The sequence below is a fragment of the Pseudoliparis swirei genome, chromosome 6 (assembly GCF_029220125.1).
Source record: "Pseudoliparis swirei isolate HS2019 ecotype Mariana Trench chromosome 6, NWPU_hadal_v1, whole genome shotgun sequence".
Lineage (NCBI taxonomy): Eukaryota > Metazoa > Chordata > Actinopteri > Perciformes > Liparidae > Pseudoliparis > Pseudoliparis swirei.
In genome coordinates this window covers 5,760,064-5,779,502 of record NC_079393.1, presented here as the reverse complement: position 1 = coordinate 5,779,502, position 19,439 = coordinate 5,760,064, and the positions used below count along the sequence as shown (strand labels likewise).

The 19,439-nt window shown below is 43.7% G+C and overlaps 1 protein-coding gene across 1 annotated transcript in view; it reads left to right on the top strand.

Moving 5' to 3' along the window:
• The first annotated feature begins 2,177 nt into the window (after positions 1–2,177).
• The window catches only part of cspg4 (chondroitin sulfate proteoglycan 4), a 79,402-nt gene continuing 62,140 nt past the window's right edge, over positions 2,178–19,439 (top strand). The window contains exon 1 of the mRNA XM_056416342.1: positions 2,178–2,293. Coding sequence (XP_056272317.1) covers positions 2,215–2,293 — 79 coding nt within the window. The 5' untranslated portion in view covers positions 2,178–2,214. The remainder of the gene's footprint in view (positions 2,294–19,439) is intronic.

Below are 19,439 nucleotides of genomic sequence, written 5' to 3'. Positions count from 1 at the left end.
AAAATAACTTGACTTTGATAAACACCGGTTCACACACACTTCTAGTCGCTCATGCTAATGCTGCGTTCACACCATAAGCGGAGATTTTTTTCGCACGAGATCCCATGTAGAGTCAACGTAGAGGCGCGTTGTGGTTGAGATAGACGTGACATTATTCCGGTCTTTGGGCGGCAGGATTTGGGCGGCGCTTTTTTGGCGGTGTGTTTTTGGCGCCGCGAATTTGGCGACGGGTTTTTGGCAACAGGTTTTTGCCGGTGTTTTTGGCGGTGCGTTTTTGGCGGTGCGTTTTTTGTCAGTGTGTTTGGGCAGGGTTTTTTTTGCCGCGTGTTTTTTTTGGCGCATTTTTTAAATAATGTTATGAACCCAAGCGTTTCCGACGTTTGTGGAAAGTATAAAGCAGAAATAGTGGTTAGTTCTTCCGTGGTGGATGGCGGAAAATACAACGTTTTTTACGGAGACAAGCCACGGAGATAAGCCCCGCCCCTCGCGAAGCTTCGCAACGCGTTTGGTGTGAACGCGGCACAAGGGGGCTTCAGGGTGTTTGGTGGATTACATAAAGCAGCCCGTGCGCTGGCGGACTGCAGGAGCCCACTCGGATCAGTGGGTGAAAACCCTTTAAGGCAATGTATGCGTCCCCAGGGAGGCGAGGCTATATGTCATCGATGCAAACGTTTTGGCTTAGGCTCACAGGGAGCATTTTAATTGTAGCCCGTGTCATGCTAAAATAATCAGGGAAGCTGTGTGTCAGAAAAGGTTGCCTGGAATAAATGGTGTCGCGTTACAGGCGCCATTCTTATTTCACAGCTATACACACACACACACACACACACACACACACTTTAGCATAGAAGAGAGATGAGCTGTCCCATTTATCTCTGAGGCAAATTTTAAAATTGTGATATTGCGCTATATTAAAAAAATGAATTTAATTGAAGGCAACCTGAGTGTGGCGCTGTTTCGCCGGCTGCCACTAGAGGCGCTGTTGCTCAAAGAAAGAAAAGAAGACATTCAGATTTTGCTCGAGGGAGAACTTTCCTGCACAGATCAAAGGAATCAGATGAAGGCCTATTATGGGATGTGGGTTCTTCTTTTTATCATAAGTGGGGTGGAAAGCAAAACAACTTGTTTTTGGATTTGTTTCTGAGACAACAACAAAATCCAGTTTCTATGTAAAATTCTCACATTATCATATTTTACATGCAGCTAGAAATTATTTTCTGAGGACGTGTTTGTTCAGTTGAAGAACACAACTATCATTGAACTAACTGCAAGGGCTCAACAGTGTATTACTGTTGTGAAGAAATTGAACGTTCAGGTTTCGAGAGTGAACTCGAGGTTTAATCTCAGCATTCAACCAGAAAATACTAATCCGTGTGTGTGAGGAGCGTTTGCATATGTTTAATGCAACCAAACAAAGGAAGAAAAAAGGAAAGTAAAAGCCAAGTGGAGAACAAAAGGCGACACCACAAGTCAAGTCTCTCTCTGCCCGAGCAAAACTTTCCCATTCAGTGTCCGTGACATATCGATGGATCAGACGGCGAGCCCAGCTCCTCTGTGAGTAAATGAGCTCGGGGAGCAGGTGTGTTGAACAAAAAAAACACAAAGAACGAGACATTGATCAAGGGATACGCGAGAAGGAGGACGCGCCGGGAGAGTTGGGCCACCTGATTTGTCTTTAATTAAAAGTAAAAGGTTTATCCTCGGAGAAGGCCGACCGCCGATCTCCAAAGGCCACTCCAATTACCGAGAGAGACAAAACCAGGAGGTAGTTCGACAAGTCCAGGAGTGGTCAGAGAGAGCGAGAGAGAGCGAGAGAGAGAGAGAGAGAGATGCTATGGGGAAGTTTGGAACAAGAAGAACCGATGTGTGTGTGTGTGTGTTTGTATGAGTGTCCTAACAGGTCTTGTGATGTGATTGTAAAAGTTTAGGGACAGGAGGGAGAGGCAGGATAAGATTTTCCAGTCCATGAAGATGTGTGTGTCTATGTGTGTGTGTGTGTGTGGGTGGGTGTATGGAGAGAGAGAGAGGGGTGGAGGGGGTGTGGTTGAAAGAGGGGCGTCCCTCTCGTGGTCCCTCCCCTGCCCCTTCACATGGAGGAGTATCCTGTAGCAGGTCCCAAAACTGGAAACTCATTCAGTCCCTTGTGAATGGAGCGTCTTTAACGTGAGAGTGGAGGACTTAACTTTTTCAGCACGACAAAAAAACAAAAAAAACATGAGAGCCACGAATCCGGTCCTGGTCGGTGCCTTCCTGGCCCTGCTGCTGCTCTGCCTGCCCAGTCCGGGTCATGGAGGTAAGTGCCCCTGCAAATCACTCTGTTCAGTGTCATGTCCCCCCCCCCCCCTCCTCCTCTACCCCCCAACCCCCCTTCTCACTTTCTCCCCTGTCAGAAATGCACAGGCGGGAGATCAGCCCGCTGTCTGACGCTTCCCCAATGCATGAATCGAAGCGTGACCGGATGATGAGTTAACGCCTCAAACTTTTTTTTTTTAAGTAGAAGAACCTTCAACTTTATCCTGCACCAATATTGCATTACGCAAACAAAAAACAAAAAACAAAGTTTGAGCATATTTTGCTTTTCTTTACTTTCGGTGTTGTCCTCTTGCTCAGCGGTGGAACCTCAACTCAATACATGAGGGGAAAGATGTGCCGAGAGTCTGAGACGATATCTGTCAAATCATGTCATTTTTCTTCTTCTTCGCCTATTCAGTCTGTGCCCGGTGTGTATATATATGTGTGTGTGTGTGTGGGAGCATTTCCCTTTTTTAAAGAATGTGTGTATTGAAAGTGTGTTGCCAAGAGGAAGGCAGGAGGCAGTGAAGATGAAGCTCTCTGTGGATACAGTTGGAGGTGAGCTGAGGTCCCTCTGCCGGCAGCTATGAATGGCTCTTTCAGAGAAGTGCACAGTGGCAAGCAGAGCTGCTCCCTATCCACCCAGAGAGGGGAGGGGGGGGGGGGGGGGTAGTAAGGTAGTGAGAGAGGTAGTGTGCTCTTTTTGGGGAGGGGGGATGCAATGAGGCCAAAGCCCGTACAAAGGCCCCATAGAGCATGAGTAGAGTCAGCTACAGATGTACCTTTCTCAGATGTGATGCAGCAGTTCCCCCCCCCCCCCTGGGTATACCTCGGGGTGCTTGTACAGTGTTTGGGCGGGGCAACGCCAGCGCGACGGGATGGGATGTTGGAACACTTTATCCAAACTGCTTAACCGACTCACTTCGGCGTAAAAATTGTACATCTGGCGAGTTGGCCGGATCTGCCTCAGACCGAGAGCAGCTGCTGAGCCCGTTGTATTCCTCCGGCTGTCGGATCATCAAAACTCTCCCTGCAAATTCCACTCCAATTAAGTCCGGGGCAAACCTCTCCGTGAGAGTCTCATTGGCAGCTAGAGTTAAAAAAAAGTGCCTCTTGATCATCTGAAAAGAGGGGGGGGGGGGGGCGCTTTCTCTCGGTGGCACAGAATCAAAGCCCAGCTGGGGAACTGCATTCAGACTGTCTGCACTGTGATCTGTTCACGACAAGCTAGCATGAAAAGCAACACAAAAAAGCCATCTACCCTTCTGTTTGCTCATTGATAGATACCCCCCCCCCCCCCCCCCCGGCGTGACGACGACCTTCACGTTAAAGGACTTCACTGAGCAGTCTGACTGTACGCTGACGAATCGCAGTAACCTTTATTTGCATATCAGTGCGCAGTGTCTTCATAGAGATATAGACCACTTTCTAGCCCACGTCATCCGAAATATGCGTGCGCTATCCAGACGAGTTAGCAACCTTTAAACATATAATTGGAACTGATAACAGCGTCAAGATGGATGTTCGATGTCCGATTGTCAGCGTTGATATTCCAAGTCGTAGACTCAAGTTCTCTAGAGGGCTGATTTCCGAGGAAACCCACGTGTTTAGCTAACGTTGTTAGCATGGTTAGACGACGAGCGACAAAAGCAATGCTAGCCATTTCCGCGAGTTGGCCGGTCTTGTTGCTCGAAGCATCTCATTGACGTCGTTGTGTCATTTAATAGCATTTCATAGCGTTTAATGGCACTCCCATCACGCAGCACACAAGTGTCGGGCGTCAAATGACTCGTAGACTGTTCGAGGTTTTACTTGTGGAGGAACCAAAACACCGGAAGCGTCTGTAGCTCCGAGTTATTTAACGTGGCGACTGCTTCTGGACTGAGATTCAAATAAATGCATGCGTCCCCACACTCCGTGGAGATAACGTCGTAGTGTGAGCGCGTGGCGACGTGTTTCGGAGCACATGTATATGTAATATACAGTATAAATAAATTTCGGGCCACTCGCTAAACACATTCGACCAGACCGCCGACAGCACACGCATCTGGAAAGTCAGTTTGTTTCTGTGGAAGTCACATTCTTTGCCGGTTAATGCTCCGGCGTATTTTGACAACCGCAGACTATAGAAGAGCCCCTACACACACAGAACAGTACCTTACAGTCAGAGCCGACGCGGTGCGGTAGAGTCATTTTCCACAATTCGAAAACCAAATGTTCTCATCAAAACGATGGCAGAATACACGGGAACAATTGATCCTCATCTAATAATCCGCTGGCAAAAATCTGCTTCTGTGTGAACAGTCCTCATCCACTGACCCCGGGGAACTAATTGCTAATGTCGATCAGATGTTCAGAGCCCCCCGATTACATTTTGGTTACGCAGCACCTCCAAAAATTCCTGGACACAAGCTTCCACCGACGACGTCGAAGGCGTCCATTTCTTCCCTGTGTTTACATCTTCAGGGCCGAGCTCCACATGACGTCCAGATAACCAAGTCGTTGGCAGCTTTCGTCACAGAAGCACTGAACAGTTGTTCTCCGAGAGTCGAAGCGGGTCCGTGCGCACCCACTCGTGGTGTATAATTCTCTCGTGCCGTCGGGAAAGTCTTTCTCATTAGCAGAGGACAAGCCTTCCCCCTATAATAACAAGTCCCGTTAGTTTCTTTCAGTGATGCCTCCTACCACTCTCCAGCACTCTTGTCCCATGATACTTCTTCCGCCCACGTGACAGCCTCATGCACACTTGTGATGCAGTGTGAGGGTACGCAGGAGCTCAGCCAATCCATTCTATAATTCCCACGCGCATGTAGAATATATGAAGGAAACGTAAGAAGGTTATGTCGTGAGGTGACTCGAAGACCTGGTTTTCTTTAGCCTTTTGGTGACGTCATGCCCCTCAATTTTACCTTGCACCTGTGTTCCATATTTCACCCACCCAAGCTTACAGAAGACCTACCTGTAGTGACTATCATCGTACCATCGGCTATATAAAAGAGACATCTCTTTTTGGCATCGAAAGTAAACGACTAGCGTGGTCCCTTTTTTGTTTCTCAAATCCTGGGGTGTTCACTTTATCTGGGGTTGGACATGGCATGTGCTGGTACCGAGTCTTTAAACCAGCCTGCAGCTCCGGATTTCTCCGATGGCCGCAGTGAGGCTGCACTTGAACCGCCACTACCACGGTTTGGAGAAAAAAATTGTCAGGGCAGTTATCATCAGACCATCCTAGATACACACAATGTTAAAAGTTGTACTGTAAATTAGTTTGAAAGTCGTGCGCTCCTCTGGAAGTCCCCCCCCCCCCAACCCCTCCTCTGCTGGTCAAACAGTGTGAAAAAGCTAATGACTTCTTTCTTGCCTCATTACCTGCCTTTCCTATAAAAAAGGTCCCCTGTTATTTCTTTCTGTTTGGTCTTGTGTTGCTCTTTAAACAACCCATTCATAACATATTGACATTTCCTAAAATACAAATATGACCCGACAGCCCGAAGAGACGGACGAACAGGCGGAGTGGAGAGAAAACAAAACTCCCGTGATAGCGCCGTGAGAGCATCGATTGAATCTTCACGTAAATAATTGCGGATGCTCGTCTCAAATTGCTCAAATAACATACAAAGACAACAACGTCCACTTCAAACACAGCGTGATGGTTTATGCATGTTTGTGAATGCTTTACAGACGTCTTGCTAACGAATGTTTTTGCATTTTCAATTGCTGAGCTTAACGAGGGGATTTGCATCCCGAGGCTGCACATGAGCCCGCAATCTCCCCTGGAGTATATCGTCACTATGGTAACAGGAAAGAATAAATGTGAGAGAAAAAAATGCCTGGGCTCTGTGAAGTGTCTGGATACAAGGCCTCCGTGTTGTTCCTCAACAGTTGGCAGGGGAAATGGTGTGACTACAAGTGTCTGCACAGAGGATTAATAAGTCAAATATTTGCAGTGGGAAATTGATGAGATTAGTGTTGCGCTGGTCCCACAGACAGACAGACGCCGTGACCCTCCCCTCACCTCTTAGTTTAAACACAACGCAATGTTAGGACAGCATAGAAATGGGGCGTATGCAGCTAATCCAAACAAGAAAACCAGTGTTTACAAATGCAGAGCAGAATGTGGAGTCACTTGAATGCGTTCTGCTTTGGGAACGTCCTCTTATTGGGACTGAATGTCTAAAAAAGAAGCGAACGGCCTTCTGAAAAATATCTGAGGAGTGAATTCCATTTTTTTCTTTCTCCAATCGCTTCTGTCTACACATGTTATCTGTAATGAAAAAAACAGTACTACACATTACATGATTGAAAGGGAGGAGGAAGAAGAAAGTTTAGGTAAACTTGTCCGCAAATGGAACGGAAATCTGTGATCGAGGGATTGCTTCCATATAGCTCTCAACATGGCGATGGCTGAGCCGGTGGCTAGAAGCTAACGGCGCTAAATCTTCCTTTGTCTTACATTGTGTATGTTGTATTACCTCGTCATTTGCAAGTGCTTCATCATTTGAACTGTTTTTTCTAAAAACATATTAATTTATCTTTGCCAAACCAAAGTAGCAGTGACACGCGAGAGCTGTCCAGAGTCGCTAGCTGCTAACTGTCTGTGGTGTTGCGTTACCCGGAATGTTGCGTTAGCCGGAAAGTCCTGTGTCCGAGAACGCCTCGGCTCGTCTTATCTTTATATAGCGAATTATTGTGTGTTCTGAATGCCGTGTAGAGAATCTTTGAAAAGATAATCCACTGTCGTTGCTCTGCTGCGGAACGAGGACATTTCTTCTGAAACTCCAGCGCAGTACGTGGTCGCTTCCTGTCCGGCTGGAAGCCGTAATGCTCGCTAACAATCTCGTCCTTAGGGCTGCATGAAAATGTGACTTATCTGTGACAATATTGATAACATTTATAATATGATATAACCTTCCCTCCATTCTGCCAGCCTGATGTTTTATCCTGGCATGTTCAAAGAGAAATTTCAATGAGTCATAGTTTATAAACTATATCTTTCCGTGGGGTTCTGGCCCCGAGGCTAATATCATGGCGAGAATCCAAAGTTAGCTCGATGGGTAACCTGCTTCACCCCGCTCCTTTCCCCTCAATACCTTCATCTTGCAACCACAGGTGGGATCTTATATAAGACCTGCAGCAGTAGGGTGGGAAGCATGTCTGCCTGGTGATTACAGCGTCGCCATAATGGATATGAGACACCGGACCGTTGCTGCTCTGTCACAGTGGTCTGCTGTGGTCGGATAAGCATGCACCCTAAAAGCCAGTAATGGGACATGCATGGTATTGCCTAAGAAAGGCCAGAGCTGTTGACAATTTCATCATTTATTTCACTGAATACCGGCAACTACAGGATAATTCCAGGTCATTACAACTTCTGATTTTCATATTTCTCTCACATTTTGGACAATCATTTTAATCAGCATCCTTTATTCCCCTTTCTAAATGTAGTTGGCTAAGGTTGGATAAAGACGCTCAGAACGTTTTCCAGCCGATTGAAAGGGCTTGAACTCTATGTTACCGTACTTTTTTTTCGGTACTACGATAATACTAATTATAGTCACGTAAGTGGCTCACCAGCGTACTTATTTCAACTCAAACCACTATTCTTTGCGAAAATTCATAAAGTTAAGTTTCACTTCAACTTTCACAAGGTGGGAGATGTAGTTTGGCCCATCGGTAGCATTAGAATGGTAGCGGTGACCTCTAAGAATGCCCTTTTAAACGTTTGATAAAATTAAAAATAGGTTCTCAGGAGTCCGAAAGACCCCACATTCACTGTATGGCTGTTACTTTGTGGTCATTTCATAGATTGTTGAGTGCATGTGCACAATATCTACCCCGAGGCCTAATTGTTAGCCAATGTGGCCCTGTCCGTTTGATCATATGACTGCTCGTGTTTTTACCCTCTTCGAAGCCTGTCAGAACAAAGCTAAGGACTTGAAGGACTACGGTATAATTACTGACAGGAATAATGGCCCAAACTATTAAATTAAGTTGTTGTAAATCAGAACAACCCTTTTATCTTAGCAAAAGCATGTGATGAAGCTGTCAAGAAGTCCTTCATGTGGCTGCAGATGTGCCAGACGCACAACCCTTACAAAATAATAATCTACCTTCCTCTTGAGATGCATCACTGGAATGGCTGTCACACTTAAGGCAGAGAACTCAAATGCAGGAGCCAGTTCATTCTCATTGTGAGGCCAGCACAATAAAAAAGACAAGACAAGTCCCTTGACTTGAGGACTCTAGTCCTCTGGTAGACGATCGTTCCCAAATTGCTCTCTTTGAGGTGGCTGGCTGTCAACAGAAGGCTGCTGGGATTATATTTTAGGGCCATCATCTTCTTGGAGTTGCAGACCGCCCACGCACAAACCTCATTTAGCCCTGAGTGTGTACCAAAAAAAGAGAGTTTCTGGAACATAAACACAGGCCCAGACTCTCTCCTTAGGTGGAAGGTCAAAAGCCATCTCATGGCGTGCCCCCCCCCCCCCCCCCCGTGTTGTTCTAACCCCGACCACGTCCGTCAGATGAAGGCGCTGGACGGGGGTTTGGCTACAATTTACTGATGAATGTTCTCCACCCAGATTCTCCAGCTCTGTGAGTGGCAATTTGGGAATTCAAATGCCTTGTCGCCATGCAGTTTGAAGGCAAATCTCAGACACAGTCTGACCTACAGCAGCAGCAGCAGAGTGGGGCTAAAGCTGCGTGAGCGAAGAGGGAAATAGTACATTCAAGCATTCTTTTCACATATGTTAATACTTGTGGTTTCACAGTTTCAGGCCTTGGAACCAACCAGGACTTTAAATATTTATATATATATAAATATATACATATATTTATATATGTATAAATATATATATACATATATATATGTATATAAATATACGTATATATCTATATATTTATATATAGATATATGTTGAACAGGATAATAATAACAATAGAACAGCTGTATCTTTGTGTGGAGTTGTTACATAAATATCTAAAGGCTCATTATACTTCTCACGAAGATACCCGAATAACTTTGAAAGCGCTTATCAGCGACAACATTAATACGATGAGGAGTCTCCGGGCATGCTAGCTGCTGAGGTAAAGGCTGTACTCTAAGCACAGCAGGATTTTAGCTAACGGTTGACTTTAAGATGCGAACATGCTTGCCAATCGGTGACTGACATGCATATGCTTAGCATTTGCCATCTTTTCAACCTTAATTTACAGCGCGAGCATGCTAACGTTTTTGATTTTATATGAACTAGCACGACATACAAAGTACGGATTACCACAGCAAAAGTGCTGAGGACAAATTCCTATTAAATGTGCGTTCTTGGCCAAAAGTTTATTATTGTCGTAAATCTGTAAAGTCGATTTGATTCACGATGTCTCGGAGGATATTGGGTCTTTGCAGCCGCAGGGGGGGGGGAAAGGATATGAATGCGTGGACCAATGGGATTAAAGTAAATGACTGAACACGACAATAAAATACAACAGTCGTGCAGAAAGATGAAAGAGACCTATAGATGCACCATTAAGCACATTGAGATACTCGTAGGGCCACAGTAGAGCCACGACCTGAAGTGGAACATTTAAAATCAAAGTGTGTTATGACGGGCTTGTATTCACTGCAAACTGAACTCTGAGTGTTTATTTTTGATAAGATCTGTTTTGTGCCCAAAATGAAAACTACAGAGAAAATCCTCATCAATACAGAACTGCCAACTTTTCAATAAGCAGGAATTATGCACGACCAGATGTCTCGATACCAGTTGGCCTTTTTCTTTTTTCTGTGTGTGTGAGCAGTCAATTTTATCATTTTTAATAGAAGGACAGAAGGGGATCAGTCCTGGCTGCCATTGTTTCTCTTTTAAAACCTGCGCGTTACCCAACCATCCCTGAGGCCGGGGGGCAAACATACTGAAACCCCCCCCGGGGGGGGGGGCTCTGATGCTTTGGTTCAACCCGGGGCCTGCATTCCCCCATTAGACCCCCCCAACCTACAAAAAACACATTGGCTTACTTTTAAGGGAGGGGGGGAAATATACATAGAAAACCTAAAAAGGGGGACGGGGGGAAAAAGGTCAGCTTTTGGGGAAACCCAAAAGTTTTAAAATAATATTAAATACAAATTAGTAATTATTTTTTAGGATTTTTTAAATAATATTATTATTTATTGGGGATTATTTCCCGGAAACTTAAATTGTTCTTTGGGTGGTGGTTAAAAAGGCTCATTATATTTTGGGGCCATACTTTTGGGGGCCCGGCCCAACAAATCTTTTAGCCCGGTGTGTCCAAAAAAGCGGGAACAAAAACACACCCCGATTTTTGGGTAAATAAAACCCACCAGGGCTGCCTGTTGCTGCCCAGCCTAGTAAGGCCTGGCTTTCCCAAATTACGGAATGCTCCCCCCGATTTAGCCGGGAAATCAAGGGGGAAATTCAAATCCCTTGGCCCCATCTTTAAGGCTCTGCAAGTTAAAAGGCCGAAAGGGGGGTAAAGCTGGTAGGGGGAAAAAATTGCAAATATGAATCGTGGAAAGTTTAGGGGGAACCAACCCAGGACAAAAATTTTTAAATTAAAAATAAAAATTTGAAAATAAAATAAATATTAGAATAAAAACGAATTATTTAAATTTAAATAAATTGTTAAACGGTTAAAAATAACAAAGAACCTTTTTTTTTTTTTTTTTAAAAAGTGGTTTAAAAAAAACCCCTGGGTTTCCCTTCAAAGGGCCCGGGTTTTAGCTAATTATTTAAGAGGAAAGTTCCAATCTGCTGCATGTTTTTTTTTTTTTTAAATTTAAAAATTTTAAACGGTTTTTATTTTAAAATAATACCAAAAAGTGCTAAACAAATAAAATTGTAAAAGTGAAAGGATTCAAAGAAATGTTTTTGGGAAAGGGATAATTGGGGGCCCCGGGGAGGGGGGGGAAAAAAAGGGTTTTTATTTTGAAAAATGGGAAAAAACCAAATTTGTAAATTTAAATGGGGTAAACCAACGAAACTTTTAAATAAAAAACCCCCCCTTTCCCCCAAAAAAAAAGTGAAAGAACCTTATGGGTTTTCCCTTTTAAAATTTAAAATTTTTTTTACCAAAAGGGCCCAATGGTTTTAAAAATAAAAAGGTTAAAAACCTATTTCTTTTTGGGGTTTTTTTTTGGGTAAGTTTTTTGGGCCCCCCAAAAGAAAAAACAGGAAAACCCCATGGGGAATTTTTAAATAAGGGAAAAAGCCCAGTTTCCCTCCCCCGGGGGGCCCTTGGGGGTTTCGGGGGAAAAAAAGGGAAAAATTTAAAATCTTGGGGCCCCCCGGGAAAAATAAAAAACCCGGGGAAAAAATTTTTTTTCCCCCAAAACCAGGGTTTTTCCCCCCAAAAATGATTCCCTTTTTTTGGGTTTTTTTAAATTTTTCCCCAAACTTTTTTTTTTCCCAAAAAATTTTTTTAAAAAACTTTTTTCCCCTTTTTGGGGGGCCCCCGGGGGAAAAACCAAAACCCCAAATTTTTGGGTTTCCCACAATGGGGTTTCTTTCCCTCCCGGGGTTTTCCTTGGGGAAAAAAAAAAACCAAAATTTTTGGGTTTTTACCAAAATAAAAAAAGGGGAAAAAAATTTTTAAAATTTCGGGGAGCGGGTCTTACCCAAGGGTTTATAGGGGAAACTTGGGGGTTTTTTAAAAAATTAAGTTTTAAAATACTTTAAGTAAAAAAGGTAAAAAAAAATTTTTTTTTTTGTTTTCGTAAAAAACCAATTTAAAAAAAAGGCAAAGATTTTAAATTAATAAAATTTTAAAAGGGTACGGCGGGGGGAAAAAATTTTCCTCCCCAAAATTTGGGGTTTGTTTTTTGGTTTCCCCCAAAATGTATAAAAGCAAATAATTTGCTAATTGGTAGAAAAAGTTTTTTTGGGCATTTTCAGAGACCGCTGTTCGAGTCCCACGTTACAATGTTGATGTATTTGTACCGTAACTTACTTAACCCTCCTGTTACCTTTAGGGTCAATTTGACCCCATTCAATGTTTAACGTCGGTGTTCTTTGGGGTCAATTTGACCCCAGGCTGTTTTTCACTGTCAAACATATAAGAAATATCAACTTTTTTATATATTTAAAGGGCTATTTAGGTAGTCAACAAACAAACATAAAGTACCTCACACTTAAGCTTGGGAAACAATATTAATTCTAATAATTTTCTGGAGGTTTTAATTGCTGGGGTCAAATTGACCCCGAGGGTAAAATATGTCAGTAAATATAAAGTTAACAGGAGGGTTAAACATTGAATGGGGTCAAATTGACCCTAAAGGTAACAGGAGGGTTAATGTCCCTCATTAATAATGTAACTTTTGATGCTTAAACCTAACAAACGTGTTTATTTTGAAGAAAGAAATCGTCTGCTGCTGGAAACAAACGGAAAACATGTTGCTGGATATTCGTAAAAAAATAACGGACATTTTTTTGGGGGGGCAGGATATCAGAAGACAGCATTGAACGAGGATCAGTTGCTCTATTTCACATGAGGAGAATGTAGGAGCCCGTCTCTCGCCCGACATGGCAGGCTGCGGTTCCAGTAGCAGTGCCACTTTTCACAGCGCGCTGACATGAAGGCAGATCGGTGCCGACTCCCGTCCCGTTGAAGATCTTCATCCGCACTGCCGAGGGACCGTGAAGTGTCCGGAGTAATTCTGACGCCATGACGACTGGGAGTTTGGACAGAATCGGAGGCCCCGCGGCCCCCGGGAGCGTCCAGAGGACGAGTCCGGAGGAGCTCGCACCGGATAAATATAGCCGGACGGGAGAACCAACAGAACAGCGTGTTTCTTCACATGGGGTTGACGAAAGAGGGAAGGGGGAGGGGGATCCAGGGTGGGGCTGTGTGTGTATTTTGTATGCGCCGCGGTTCACACAAGTTCCAGTGTTAGCGAGCCCGATGCAAATGTCGTCATCCCGCCTGGTTGTGCAGGCTTAAAATAACCGGGGGAAATGAAGCGTCAGATGAAGTTTGGTGTGTCGCATGAAGCGGAGAACAGCTGCGCCGGTCGGAGCCGAGGTAACACGTCACTCGTCTGGCCGGCCAGACAACCGAGCCCCTTGTTGCAATCGTCGGTTGACTCTTTCGCACACTTGTGGAAAAAACAGATGTGAAAAAGAAAAAAAAAAGTTCAGCGTAATTTCATTTTCATGGGATATTGCGACGTTGGCAAAGACTCGGATTGTGTGTTGTTGTTGTTGCGCTGCGATAACTAAGTTAACTTCATTCACGTTTAAGAACAGATATAAGACGTGAATGTGTACAGGCATGTAGAATAGTTATAATAATCAGACATTTAGGGAGATATTTGCTTTCTTGATTTAGATTTGCAGACGCTAAAGCTAACGTAGCAGACAGTTAGGTTAGCTTAGCACAGACACTGGGAACTGCCCGAGCGTAACACCATTTGCCTACCCGCACCTCTGAAGACGATCTCATTGGTTTGTTCCATCTAAAAGAACAAACGGAGATCGAGCTGCTGCCACTATGGGACCAAACTTCTCATCTAACTCTCCGCAAGACGGTGAATAAGCATATTTCCCAAAACCACTGCTGTAAAAGAAAACATACTAGAAAATAGTCCAGTTCATGTTGATTTGAAAATCCATTTATACACAATATATGACGATATATCAATCAATATGTTATCCTGAACCCTTAACCCTCGACAACCCTGTTGCTTCAACGTCAAACATCTACCTTGATACATGAGGGAGACGAGTAGAGAGAGACTCCATCATTAATTATTCATTCTTCAAATTTGTCTTGCCTCAACACTTTTGCACAAATTTACATTTCCAGAAAAAGAAAATTCACATTTCATGAAAATTGGCGAGGCCGCCGCGCTCCGAAAGCAAATTACATGCCCGAGTAAACAAACGGAAGGCGTTCGCTATCTCGTCAAAGAGAAAAACAAATATTGTGAGCGACGAGAACAGAAGAACTCAAAATATTTGAGCGACTGACAACGGCAGCTGAAGTCAAGAAATGATCAGCCACAGCAGAAGAAATGCAGATGAAAACAACCCGTAGTCCTGAGGCCAACTATGGGACGATATGTATGGGGCCAGACCGAGCCAGACCGGGCCCTGGGAATAGACCCCGGGGAATGCAAAGACACGCAGTCGGGAAGCTGACCACGCTAGACCCCGGGGCATCCTGTCACTCCAGAGCCAGAAATGCCTTCGCAGGCGACTTACTAAGTAGACGAATGAACATTGTTGAGTTCAGTTTAGAGTTGTTGAGCTTAATTGCATTAATAAATCCTCTGATCTGAGACAGTTAAACAGAAAACTTCCATTTCTCCTTTTAAAAGGGCCCGTTCATGTGTTCCTACCATTGTTTCGTACAATAGCCACCAGAGGCATTTTGCAGACCTTTGGGTGGCAACTAGCATATGTCTAGCCTACGGGGGTGAGGTGGGTGGGTGGGGGGGCACATTTGGACGTGCTTGTTTTCTCTAATGCATGTTAATTTATTCGAACAATTAGCACTTTCCTGTTGTTTATTTGCCCTCTTTCCATTAATAGCATAAACTAGAAAACAGCTAACGTAAAAACTAAATGTGTTTCATTACCAGCATGGCCATTTCGTTTAAAGTTTATTGAAGGGGAAGTCTGGTGTGGCATTACCTCTCAACACTTTTTTTAAAAATTGGTGCAGATTCCCCAGGTGTTGAACTCACGACACATTCTCACTGCACCAGCTTGTCAAAGAGCCGGCGCCGCCGCTTCACGCCGGTGACACTCGGTAGCGCCACGGGGCATGGGCCGGAGACGCGCTTTGGGACGGCGTGTCGGTTCCCCCTCGTTGAATGCAGCTTTCTTGACAGAGTGAACTTCCTGTGTTCACGGGAGCGAGCCAGTAAATCCAGAGGCTGTAGTCCTTTTATTGAATGTATCCACTAATAAGCCTCTAAGAGTTCAGTCTCCAATGGGGAAGTGAAGAGGAGACTCTTTTTAATCAGGTTTATATTATGACTCGCTTGAGATGTGATGGATGGGGGGGAAGTCATTTTAAAGACGTCGGGTCTGAAGCTTCACACACACACACACACACACACACACGATCTACTCTACTGTAGCGGCCGGTGGAGGAGAGGTCAGCGGATTAAAATAGAATCATCTGATCCCTGGAAAGTGTGGGCCGGGCGTTAAATGGAGATTACGTTTCACTATCATCTAAAAAAGTCTCAACAACCTTTCTCTGATTAATGTTTATGTTTTTGCAAACCAGACGTTATCAAACCAGCTGGCGCAACAGTTTTCTGAGGGGTTTAACCAATCGGACTAAATAAGGTTTAATACCATCAAACATCGTCAGAGAAATATGAAAAGTTTAAATAATTAGGGTCCTCGTGACGGCTTCGTCGTAAAGGAGCCTAATATATTACATTACGTGTCATTTAGCGGACGCTTTCATCCAAAGCGACTTACAATAAGTTCATTCAACCACGAGTACAAACTCAGAACAACTACAAACAAGAAAGTAACATTTCTTCAAGAAAGCCAAACTACCCAAATAACATTGTTTTTTAAAGATGATGTTTGTGGGATTTTTCCATTAATTTCTTCATGTCTTAGTCTTGAGAATTCCTCCTGGGTAAATCACCGGACAGACTTCATATGTGGTCAGTACAATCTAAAAGCCTATTCAGAGGATAAAGTGATATATATATATATAAGAATTATACAATGTAATTTAGTATTTGTGGATATTTTGCACAAGACATTGGTATAATTTTCGAAAGATTTTAGTTTTTTCTTTTTCCCGCTACATGACATGTAATGTAATTAAAAAATGGTGTTTCGTGAAAGGCTGTTGCCGTGGCGCCGCACTCTTTGCATTACAGACAAAGATGTTTTTGGGGGCTAGAAATTGCATAAAACACAAAAACTTTGCACACACATAAACTGTCCTAAATATAGTTGTATGATATGATTTTAATCTTTCACAATGGCATCTTGGCTCCATAGCGCCCCCTACAACATTTTAACAAACCTTCAGCAAAATTTCGACAAAGCAGCTCTTGCAGTAGGTTTGACATAGAAACATAACATTTGGGAGGCTTATGTAACATGTGTTAACTTAAAAATAACTCTCTTGGGACCATGCTCTAAATGGTATCAAAAGAATATAAAATGGGATTTTTCGGGATTTTTCCGTTAATCTGTGTGTATTTCTTGCCACTATACGTTACTGAACACCTGATGGAGGGAGTTAATCAGATCCACTTCAAATGTACTATGTTGATGCATGTTGTCTCGTAGTATAATTTCCAACAGGAAAAAACACCGTCTAACTCGTAGACGATTCCTCCGACGGGTCTCAGACATTCTCGGGCCGCGTTAGCCGGAGTCCAGCCGGCTAACGAGGACCGGCACAGCGCAGCTTTAATTATAACAACACCGGGAGGTTCTCCTCTCTCTCTGTGTGTAAATCTGAGTAATCAATCCGTGGATATCTCAGCGGAAAGTCTTTTACAGAAACTCTCACGGCAGCTGCTCTTTCCGTCATCCGACGAGCGGGAAGTAGCGAGGACGACCGAAAGTGGAATGAACCGAGTTCACCGGCCAAAATGTGGATTTCATTTCCTGGCACAAGTAGATCACGGTTGTCAAAAGGTAGAGAAGGCTGCCACGTTATCTTAAAGATTGTATATTTTTTTATAAAACCTGTGCATTACTGCCAGGGAATGTGCAGCGGCTACCTGACGCGTGTCCGGTTGCATGCGGGCTGACATTCCTAGCTGGATACAGTTTGAGAGCCGATTCGGGGGAATCAGCCCTGCAGCACTTTCAAGTGGAAATGTAACGTAAAACATCTGCGTAGAAGCGACATGGAGGTTAGTATTTAGTCTGGCTTCTGGTTTCTGAAAAGATGAATTTAAAAAGAAAACTGTATTTTCTTCCTTGCGTCACACAGAAATGATGTGATTCCATGTGGCCGACTGCAGGTTGCCCTTTCAATCAGAGGATCGGCGGTTCAATTCCCGCCTGTGTCCTTGAGCAATGCACTTAACCCCCGAGTTGCTCCCCCGTATGTCATGATGCGGAGCGTTTGTGTCTTATTTTGAAGTCCTCGTGTCCTCTGTTTCCCTGCACTTCCTGTCCCTGTGATTGTCTGCCCGGTTTCTGATTGTTTCCACCTGTGTGATTGCTAGCCCCGCCCTCATTGTGTCCACCTGCGCCTCGTTCCCCAGTGTCCAATCAGCTGCACCTCCCCTTGTATTTAAACCCTGCTTGTCTCATTCCCTGGTGAAGGTTCTACCGTTTAGATCGTGTTTGTCCGGTTTGAGTAAAGCAGGGGTCCCCACATTGTTTCCTTCTCAGATGGGGGCCGGGGTCAGTTTGTAACAGAAAAAGTGTGACGATCGTAGGGGTGCCTAAATGTAAACATTAATTGTTTTCCAGAAAGCCACACAACTAAATATCAGGCATGAGAATCCCTCACCTCGCGCTGCTCCGTGTCAAGCTGTTTGCACGCGCAGCGCTCACAGCGAGTGCCGTTAAGTGGCGGAATTTTCGGCTTTAAAAATAAAAATAAAAAAAGATGCCAGAAGTGAAATGTTTAAGTTCAGTCTGTAAAGTTCTGTAACTCTACAGCTGCTCTTCCTGATGAACTCTGTATCCTCTGGTCAGAGACTAATGGCCTCATAGTGTATAATCATTGATCAATGCTATGATGGCTCCATGTAGTTTCATTAATATCTTGCTGTATTAATACTAATATTACTGCTATTTGTTAAGTGTTGAAAAAGTTGGTAAAAAGTGAACCATACAGATATTTTATTTATTACTATTATAGATAAATATACCAGTATCGTATTTATGGTATACTGTTTTTATGGTATTGTATCATGATATTTATGGCAGGTATGGTATAGAAGATCGTGACAACCAGGTAGAGGCAGAACAGACTCGAGGAACAGACTCATGGCTCAGCAGAGCTCAAGACTTGAAGACTTGTTCACGCCAACAACAAAAAAAGGAAGTTGGTTCATGAATGACCATATTATATACAATATTACTATTATTATAGTATTATAGGGCCCGATCACTGACCCTCACCTTTTTCACCCCTGACCCGTTTTCATGCCTGAAATATTATTAACCCTTTCTGGGATCTTCACAGTAAATAAATAACACTATTTCTTCTCTTGCATAACGTTTTCACCATTATGCCATTCTATTTGACAGGGGCTAGTTTAGGATTTGCGTGGCCAGACGGGGGGGGGAAAAAATCAGATTGTATCTGGTATTGTTCAGGGGACGGGGCCAAATGTGGAGGTGGGCCGTATCTGGATTAAAGGAGTAAAGGATTAAATCTTCTTTGGAAACGTTGGCTTTTGGGTCCGATCTCTCTCTGACTACGTCATCCTGACGCCGTAGATGTGTCTACTAAACATTTAGCGGCACAAAGTTAACTTTTTTCTTTTTTTTCGCCCTTTTAGATTGAAAAAATAATTTGCACAGCAATACATTTGTTTTCAATTTTTGTTGCGCAACACACACAAGAAAATCTGCATTATTAACAGCAAAGTGACTTTACATTTTGGACAGCGAATAAAGGTGTGAATAAATCCCTCAGAAAAACCCTGTATATCCTCGTGAAGCCGAGGGTTCTGAGTTCCGTGCCGACACACATGAGGATCGTAAAACGGAAATCTGGAGGCTCCGGGGTTTGAACCAAAACTGTAAACTGTATCACGTCCTTTCAACCTCGTATGTTCACGTTGTTTATTCGTCACGCCGGTGCAGAGAGGCTCTAACTTTTAGATATGTGATTAATTCCAGAGCCGAGCTCCTCGACCTTTTATAAACTACTGACGGTGGTCTTCATATAAACTGACCGCCGACTCCTGAATTGCTTCACGGGGAAGTTTCCAAGGAGTTGGATAATATATCCTGTAACTGTTGTACTGGATTCATGAATGAGATTTTAACTGAGCAGGTGTGTTGTATTAACATCCTACTTCCCGTGAGTCGTGAGCGCCAAATATATTTAAAAGAAAAAAGTGGGCCCCATTTAATTGTTTAGGGAAATGTTGATGAATGATGTTAAACCACTGAGGCCACATTTACACATAGCCGGGTATTTACAGAAACGAATATTTCTGCCCCTCTGTTTTCAAA